Genomic DNA, 10,238 nt, shown 5'->3' with positions numbered 1-10,238 from the left:
CCGATACTGAAGTCAACACTAACCGCTTGTATATTGTTCAGGTTTAGAGACCCACGTATTTTAACATTAAATTTTATTTGTACAAAAATTTCAACACCTCCACCTCTTTTTTCCCTGTTGCTTGTAACCAGTTCATCATAACCATCTATGTAAAAAATATTTGATGAGAACTTATCTTTAAGCCATGTCTCTGTTAGGCAGATTGCTATAGGTTTTTCTTTTAGAGACGAAATTTCCAAAGTTAGTTCATCAAAATTTTTCGTTAGTGAACGTATGTTCTGTAGCATGATAACCTGCTTGGTTTCGGGCAGTAACATTTTGTCTATGACGACATTGAGATAATAGTTCAACTACACAATCTGATCAATAAGCTTTGACTAATGAAATCATTAACAATTTGAGTTAACAAAAAATTTAAAAAAATTAAAAAAAATAAAATAAAAATTAATTCATGTTTTGTTTTCAATCATTTTGAAATATTTGAAGCAAATTTAACTTATGGATGTCCAGTGACTTTTTTTCCTCATTTTTCCATTTTTAAAAAAAAAATTGCACGCCCTTATGTAAAAATGAACTTAATCACTGAGTGAAATTTCGTTTTTTTTAAGTTGCTATTTTCAATATGCAGTATAAATAATAATGTTCCGCGGAAATCACAGAACTTTTTTCCATCTCAATACTCTTGTTTCAGACTAGATGACTGCGGAAATGAGAGTCAGCTTGAAACTTGGCATTGAAATACGAAAGGCATTGAAGTAAACCAGTTTGACTGAGAGCTTAACAATTTTTCACAAAACGCAAGAATTTTTGCTCAAGTTGACTGTTTAACCATTTGATTGCATTGCTCCAAGAAATCTGTTTAAAGCCATGCTGAAAAAATGGTAATGCAATCGGAAAACAGTTGTTTTGTGTTGTGATTAGTAATTGACAATAAATTGTGTAGAGCTCTCGCCGAATTTGCAACCACTTCTATTAAGAGAGAAATAAGTTTATCGAACTATCATTTTATCAGGAAATTATCCGTTGAAGACTTTCCAGTTCTATGTTATTGGATGTTTTGATTCGATTGAGCTTCATATTTAAGCTTTACACAGCCGAGAAGGACTTCGTGGAGGACAATAAACCCCCCGAAAAATTTCTAGAGCGACACACGCTTTGCTAGAATTTCGAGCCACAAGCTGGGCCAATCTGGGCTAAAGCTGGGTCAAGATAGGCTGCCTGAAAAATTGATTTCATTTTCGTCAACGTCTTGTTTCAATGAAAACAATGATAAATCGTTTTGATAGATACAACTTGGCCATCGAGTCCCGGAGAATTGACGAGAACGAACTGGGATCCCTAATTGTCAAGAATGTGAGTGAGGTGATCTCATTCAGCACAGGCTCACCTCCCAATAAGCCCAGTGACGTCACAGCCATCGGGAGAACCACCAACAGCCTCACTGTGGGCTGGAAGCGCCCTGAAGTAGAAGGATACATATTACACGGTGAGTATTTGGCTCACTTTAGTCGAAACATAAAGTAATTTCCAAATATTTGATTTTTCCAATTATTTTTGACAACGCATTTTAATATAGCATTTTTTTTGTTTAATTCAGAGAGTTCTTGAGAATCAAAATTAATTGTTAATCCTAGGCTATCGAATTGAAGTGAGGGAAACAATGGATGGATTCCACGAATTGGAGGAATCGGAAATCAAGTGTTTCAACATCGACCCTTCAAAAGATCAGTTCACCATAACTGAACTAGCACACACTACTATCTGGAAGATAACACTAATGGTTATTTCAAATCGCTATTTTGAAGCTAGCAAGAATAAATCCCTGAAAAACGTCACCGAAATTCCTTTGGAACTGAAGTTTGACGAAATTGTTAATCATTGGTTGCCTTACGTTACAATAAGTGCATCAACATTGCCTTTAAACGACGAGAAAACTGTTGTGGTGAGCAAACTAAAACCTAATGCTATAACATTGAAGTGGACTTCGTTCAAAACACCGAATGATCAATCGACCGACATTGAGTATGAAAAGCAAGTAGTGTGGTACAATGAGTATTCGGAGCATGGCAGGCAATCTGCGAGATATTTTGACAGCATTACTTTGGACCCTGACGATAGGTGCTTCACTTTGGATAACTTGGAACCGGCTACTGTGTACCAGATCAATCTCGAAGGTAAATTCTGCCTCTGCCCTATTTCATATCGAAATAAGCCCATAGGGCTGTACAAAACTTGATTCATTTTGGCCAAGCCCGATTAGCAACAGCTATCAGAAAATGATTTTGCTCATTAAATAATTTGAATTCGTTACCTTGACTATGAACTCAAATCTAAAAGTAATTTTTCCAGGATCAGACCAGAATCCGATTGTTACCGGAATCGGATTGTTTCCAGGATTGTTAACAGAATCGATTCGTTGTCAAAATTATTATATTTACCTGTTATTATGATGTACTATGGTAATTATATCCTAAAAATTAGCATTTTGAGAGACCGCACATAAGGTTACGTAAATTCATTATACACCAAAAACTGTTCGCATTTAGAGCAAATTGAAAACCAAATTTTTTCAGATAAAAAGAATCAAAAGTTTTCGTTTTTTAGCCACATCAATTGCCAAAAAGAAGAACACACTTCAGATGAGCGGGAAGAAGTATGAAGTGATTGACAAAGAGAATGACGATACTGTTGTTCACGTGTATGACTCACTTCTGGTGAGAACTCCCGCCCCAATCAAGTCAAGTGATCTGTGTCTAACGGGGTACACCACTAACAGCATTCGGGTTGCATGGGCGAAACCATGCACACATAGGAATCCAGATGATGTTTTCGCAACGAGAATTATTCGAAGGGATCTCAGAGGTATGAATGATATATCTCAAAGGGTTTCATTGAAATCAATGTAACTTAGGATCGATTTCTTTGTCATTTTTCCCCAATTATTTTATCCTAAGTTTTCTCCTTTCTAAGGACAGTGAAAATTCTTGCTGTTTTTTGCATTGTTCGATATTGATTCCACTGTGCTGGCGAATTCTGATGAGAGAATATTTTACCGCAGAAACTTAAATATTGCAGAGGTGAATGCGATTACTTTTGTCAGAATTGCGGCGATTTTTACTAAGAGTTTGTGATTTTAGCGGTGATAAACTTCATGTTCGACTTAGAACTATGAAAACCTCATCTATAAGCAGCTAAATTGAACAGAAAATTGGAAAAGTTCCGAAAAGTCTTATGTTGCAAGCTCACATTAGAAAGCAGAGAGCCAAATGAAAAAAATCTTTGATAAAGGTATTCTGAGCTCGAGCACAGGATAATATTGTAATGGTATATTGTAAAGTCCCTCAGCAAGTGATATGACAGTTTTCAGAATATAATTCAAGCAAAGCTAGCTTTTTTTGCTCTGACAGCTGCTGAAGGGCGGATCTCTGAGCAAAACAGTCAAAAATGTAGAACAGTTGAAATTGAACTTACAACATTAAATTTAAAGTTTTTTAAATATTATTATTAATAATAATAATAATAATAATAATAATAATAATAATAATAATAATAATAATAATAATAATAATAATAATAATAATAATAATAATAATAATAATAATAACAATAATAATAATAATAATAATAATAATAATAATGATAATAATAATAATAATAATAATAATAATAATAATAATAATAATAATAATACTAAAAATAATAATAATAATACTAATAATAATAATAATAATAATAATAATAATAATAATAAAAATAATAATAATAATAATAATAATAATAATAACAATAATAATAATAATAATAATAATAATAATGATAATAACAATAATAATAATAATAATAATAATAATAATAATAATAATAATAATAATAATAATAATAATAATAATAATAATAATAATAATAATAATAATAATAATAATAATAATAATAATAATAATAATAATAATAATAATAATAATACTAAAAATAATAATAATAATAATACTAATAATAATAATAATAATAATAATAATAAAAATAATAATAATAACAATAATAATAATAATAATAATAATAATAATAATAATAATAATAATAATAATAATAATAATAATAATAATAATAATAATAATAATAATTTAATTTCCTCAATGCTAATTAAATAACAACATAATTTTGTAAATCAATGTAACAAAAAGGACAAAGGCGGATGGTAAATAAGCAAGTTCAAGAATTTTTGGTACCACCCGACTAGAGAGCAACTGCATTTTTGAGACTCACCTAGGTATAACAGAGACAGAAGAGGAAAGAAAGACAAAAAAGAAACAAAAATCGGAATTTTTTGACCGCAAAGCTTAACTAAAATTGTTTTCTTGCATATTCCTGCTCCTCCTTACAGCAGTGTGCACTCAATTAGCCCCGGGAATCTACATAATGGTAGACAGAGCTGAAACAAGCAGTGACTGCCAACAGAGACGGTTTCCATCTATGCAGAATCTAGACAGGATAAGCAATGATCTAATGCTAAAAATCAAAATTATTCGAAAGCAATATCAACAATTTCACTGTCGTATAATAGCACGTTGTCCCTGAAGTAATGAACAAAATGCTGGATCTGATTGTTACAGGAAAAATTCAAATCAAAAAAGCCGAATTGATGAAAGGAATTCAAAAGTTTTGCGACCCTATAAGCAACAGATAACTTGGATAACTGCCCTTTCACTTTGAGAGTTGATATTTTGTGAACGCTTGACGAGCGTAAATTCCTGTGATAATGACGATGGCAAATGAGATTGTTCAAATATTCATCGTCAAGAAGGATATTATACGATCTTAAAGCAAACTTAATCAAATAAAAAAACAGTTTATGAATAGGCAACATCGTATGCAACTCAAAAAAATGATCAACGCGGCCAAATTTGCGCAGAAAGCAATTATTTCGTATAAACTAATTTTGCAAACGCTTCAGCAAATTTAGTTCCAATTTTGAAGTACAACGGTTATTCAAAAACTCCGTACTGCACTTTAGACTTTGTAGAATATACATTGTAGAATAGTAGTAAGTTCTGTTCTGTAGAAGCTTACGCATTGAATAAGTCAGACCAATTAACTTGGATATAGAGCATTGTGAAATGTTGATATGAGATTTATTGTTCAAGTTTTTATCAACTACGACTCCTAATTATTTCACACTCGATACTGAAAGAAGGGTTTCAGAGTTGAGGTAGCAATCGAAATGCTTTTTAAATAAACTGACTTCTGTCTTATTTTGGTTTAAAGTAAGTTTATTTGATTTCATTCATTCATTCATTGATAATGTCAAGTTCACATTTTACACTGTTGGCGTCATTATTTCGCATGTCAAACAGGATGGATGTATTATCAGCAAAATGAAATACTTTAGAATTTTGACAGACAAGATGCAAATCATTGATGTAGATGATATAAAGAGAGGCCCAAGAACAGACCTCTGAGGCACTCCACAATTAAACGGAAGAGCTGCAGAGATACCGGACCTCACCTTATCAATTTGCTATCTCTTTTTTAAATAACTCGACAGGCAGGATAGAAGAAAACCATGAATTCCATATGATTCTAATTTTTTATTGGCATAGAACGACCACCCGTGCCAAATGTTTTCTTTAAGTCGAGAAACACGTCAACTGGAGGCTCATAAACAATTGGGTAAAATCATGCCTAATAGTTTCTGTAGTATTAACTAACGCATCAACAGTCGCCTAAACCCGAATTGATTACAAAAAGAACAGATTAGAGTATGTAAAGTAGTTTAGCAATCGGTTGTATAAAACCTGCTCAAAAATTTTTCTCACAGATGGAAGCAACGAAATCGGCCGATAGTTGTTAGATTTATCTTTGCCTCCTTTTTTTAATAGCCGCACTACCTTTGCACATTTGAACTCTGCGGGAAAAGTTCCCGAGCGAATATGTTCATTTATTAATTTCACCAGCAGACCGCTGAATACATTCTCTAAAAATTTAATCACCACAGTTGGTATGTCATCAACACCAGAAGAGGCATTTGCTCGCAAAGGCAAAATTATTTCTTCCACTTCGCCAGAGGTTACAGATTTGGTGACAAGGAAAAATCAACATCCTCGAAAGGTTTGCATTGATCGATAAAATTCAAGAGCTGCTTACCAAAGCTGGAGAAAAATGATGATAGGAGAATAATGATAATAATAATAATAATAATAATAATAATAATAATAATAATAATAATATTAATAATAATAATAAAAATAATAATAATAATAATAATAATAATAATAATAATAATAATAATAATAATAGTAATAATAATAATAATAATAATAATAATAAAAATAATAATACTAATAATAATAATAATAATAATAATAATAATAATAATAATAATAATTTTAAAAATAATAATAATAATAATAATAATAATAATAATAATAATAATAATAATAATAATAATTTAATTTCCTCAATGCTAATTAAATAACAACATAATTTTATAAATCAATGTAACAAAAAGGACAAAGGCGGATGGTAAATAAGCAAGTTCAAGAATTTTTGGTACCACCCGAATAGAGAGCAACTGCATTTTTGAGACTCACCTAGGTATAACAGAGACAGAAGAGGAAAGAAAAACAAAAATGAAACAAAAATCGGAATTTTTTGACCGCAAAGCTTAACTAAAATTGTTTTCTTGCATATTCCTGCCCCTCTTTACAGCAGTATGCACTCAATTAGCCCCGGGAATCTACATAATGGTAGACAGAGCTGAAACAAGCAGTGACTGACCAACAGAGACGGTTTCCATCTATGCAGAATCTAGACAGGATAAGCAATGAGCTAATGCTAAAAATCAAAATTATTCAAAAGCAATATCAACAATTTCACTGTCGTATAATAGCACGTTGTCCCTGAAGTAATGAACAAAATGCTGGATCTGATTGTTACAGGAAAAATTCACATCATAAAAGCCGAATTGATGAAAGGAATTCAAAAGTTTTGCGACCCTATAAGCAACAGATAACTTGGATAACTGCCCTTTCACTTTGAGAGTTGATATTTTGTGGGCGCTTGACGAGCGTAAATTCCTGTGATATTGACGATGGCAAATGAGATTGTTCAAATATTCATCGTCAAGAAGGATATTATACGATCTTAAAGCAAACTTAATGAAATAAAAAAACAGTTTATGAATAGGCAACATCGTATGCAACTCAAAAAACTGATCAACGCGGCCATATTTGCGCAGAAAGCAGTTATTTCGTATAAACTAATTTTGCAAACGCTTCAGCAAATTTAGTTCCTATTTTGAAGTACAACGGTAATTCAAAAACTCCGTACTGCATTTTAGACTTTGTAGAATATACATTGTAGAATAGTAGTAAATTCTGTTCCTGTAGAAGCTTACGCATTGAATAAGTCAAACCAATTAACTTGGATATAGAGCATTGTGAAATGTTGATATGAGACTTATAGTTCAAGTTTTTATCAACTACGACTCCTAATTATTTCACACTCAATACTGAAAGAAGGGTTTCAGAGTTGAGGTAGCAATCCAAATGCTTTTTAAATAAACTGACTTCTGTCTTATTTTGGTTTAAAGTAAGTTTATTTGATTTCATTCATTCATTCATTGATAATGTCAAGTTCACATTTTACACTGTTGGCGTCATTATTTGGCATGTTAAACAGGATGGATGTATTATCAGCAAAATGAAATACTTTAGAATTTTGACAGGCAAGATGCAAATCAATGATGTATATGATATAAAGAAGAGGCCCAAGAACAGACCTCTGAGGCACTCCACAATTAAACGGAAGAAATGCAGAGATACCGGACCTCACCTTATCAATTTGCTATCTCTTTTTTAAATAACTCGACAGGCAGGATAGAAGAAAACCTTGAATTCCATATGATTCTAATTTTTTATTGGCATAGAACGATCACCCGTGCCAAATGTTTTCTTTAAGTCGAGAAACACGTCAACTGGAGGCTCATAAACAATTGGGTAAAATCATGCCTAATAGTTTCTGTAGTATTAACTAACGCATCAACAGTCGCCTAAACCCGAATTGATTACAAAAAGAACAGATTAGAGTATGTAAAGTAGTTTAGCAATCGGTTGTATAAAACCTGCTCAAAAATTTTTCTCACAGATGGAAGCAACGAAATCGGCCGATAGTTGTTAGATTTATCTTTGCCTCCTTTTTTTAATAGCCGCACTACCTTTGCACATTTGAACTCTGCGGGAAAAGTTCCCGAGCGAATATGTTCATTTATTAATTTCACCAGCAGACCGCTGAATACATTCTCTAAAAATTTAATCACCACAGTTGGTATGTCATCAACACCAGAAGAGGCATTTGCTCGCAAAGGCAAAATTATTTCTTCCACTTCGCCAGAGGTTACAGATTTGATGACAATGAAAAATCAACATCCTCGAAAGGTTTGCATTGATCGATAAAATTCAAGAGCTGCTTACCAAAGCTGGAGAAAAATTTAATGAATACTGAATCAATATCAACATCATTTTCACCAATATTTTCATTGACGGAAATCTCAGTTGATATTGATTGTTTTATGTTTTTGCCCTTAAGCAAGTTCAATGTATCGAAAATTTTCTTGGAGTTGTTCATACTCTTTTGGAAGATTTTCAAAGCTTGTTCAGACAAGTTTGGAATGCTATAGCCGAGAAAGAGTTTAGCTTGCAAGATCTTGCTAGATAAGATTTTTCTTCAAGCGGCTGCATCTTATGTGACAAAATCGAACGAGTTTGCACATGATCAGTATACGATGTTTGTGATGGGTTGTCGAAACAATTTGAATGTAAAAGATAGCTTTGATTACTCACTGGACATGAAAAAGTTATTTCAATTAAACCAATTCAAACAAAAAAAATCTTAAAGTAACCTAAGCTCTAATCCAAATTCTGATAATTTTGCTAAAGTGAAAACGAGTTAAGTGATTTTATTGTTTTATTCATTGAAAATATTAGCAAAATCAATCTATATTTTTCTCCTGAGAAATTGCAATCACGCAGCGTAAACGAATCAAAAGATTCAATTATATTCGAAACTTAATATCAATTTTAATCTAATATAGTAGAAATATATTTACCAAATTTTGGAATAAAATAAAAGATTAAAGGATTATAACCACTTTACTTATTGAATTATAATCAATTATATGGTAAATTAAATCGGCATTTATTCGAATAAAAGCGGTTTCACATGACCCAATACAGCAGATTCGGTTTTTAATATATGGGCAATTCTCAGCTATTCAAATGATCTGCAAGCCCCCCCCCCCTGTTCGACACACGTCTGCTCTGAGCTCTCCCTTCCTTTACTGCGTGTCTGACCCAAGCTCGTCCTCCCTTCACTTCGCGTCTGGCCCAAGCTCACCTCCCCTTCACTCGACGTCTGGCCCCAGCTCACCCTCCCTTCACTTCACGTCTGGCCCAAGCTGACATCCACTTCACTCGACGTCTGGTCCGTGCTCACCCTCCCTTCACTCCACATATGACCCAATCTCACCTTACCGTCACTACACATCCGGCCGAAGCTCCCCTCACTTCACTGCTAATCTGGTCTGAGCTCCTGTTCCGTTTACAGCATGTCTGGTCCATATACCTAATTTAACAGAATAAGTTTCATGAAATTTTAGATGAATATTTAAAAAAAACAACAAACATTTAATTCAGTTATCAAATTGTTCATTACCTAACAAGTAATGTCGTTTCCAGCATGTGTCCTCAATTCCGGTCCAGCCATTTGCATCAGCATTTTTCCAGAAAAAGGTTGTGGCATTCAGAGAAAAGTTTCAAAGCCAAATTCTGAGATGTACGCAGTGTACGTCTAATTGAAAATATTGTAGTGGTTAAACATATTAAAGAATCGAGGGCAAAAATAGTCAAGTACTAGGATTTCGACGAGGCCCAACTTAGCCTGCAATTGAATCATTGAAACACACTCGGAAAACACGTACACAACAAAATTTCTTTTTTCTGCGCATTTGTCTAATTTGGTTGCCAACCTAGTTGCCTCATTAGTCTATTTTTTCTTGCCCTACTTAGTCGACTTTTGCGAATTGTAAAATTTTATTTCTTTAAAACTTTTTCAGGTGTCGAGAAAAACTCCCTCAATTTTTACCTTAGTTTATTCAAATACGTTAGGACACAAATTCTTCTCCAGTTGGTGCCTTGTGTCGGCAGAGAGAAGAGAGAGAGGGCGAGATATATATAGAGAGAGAG

The 10,238-nt window shown here is 32.8% G+C and overlaps 1 protein-coding gene across 3 annotated transcripts in view; it reads left to right on the top strand.

The window, feature by feature from the left end:
- The window catches only part of LOC142336253 (uncharacterized), a 372,851-nt gene that overhangs the window by 240,812 nt on the left and 121,801 nt on the right, over positions 1–10,238 (top strand). For all 3 annotated transcript variants that reach the window (XM_075384943.1, XM_075384942.1, XM_075384941.1), the window contains 3 exons: positions 1,287–1,486; positions 1,635–2,174; positions 2,605–2,862. In XM_075384943.1, coding sequence (XP_075241058.1) covers positions 1,287–1,486; positions 1,635–2,174; positions 2,605–2,862 — 998 coding nt within the window. The remainder of the gene's footprint in view (positions 1–1,286; positions 1,487–1,634; positions 2,175–2,604; positions 2,863–10,238) is intronic.

The sequence above is a fragment of the Convolutriloba macropyga genome, chromosome 3 (genome assembly GCF_964194025.1).
Source record: "Convolutriloba macropyga chromosome 3, txConMacr16.3, whole genome shotgun sequence".
In the NCBI taxonomy this organism is placed as follows: domain Eukaryota; kingdom Metazoa; phylum Xenacoelomorpha; order Acoela; family Convolutidae; genus Convolutriloba; species Convolutriloba macropyga.
This window is presented reverse-complemented; position numbering and strand designations above follow the sequence as displayed.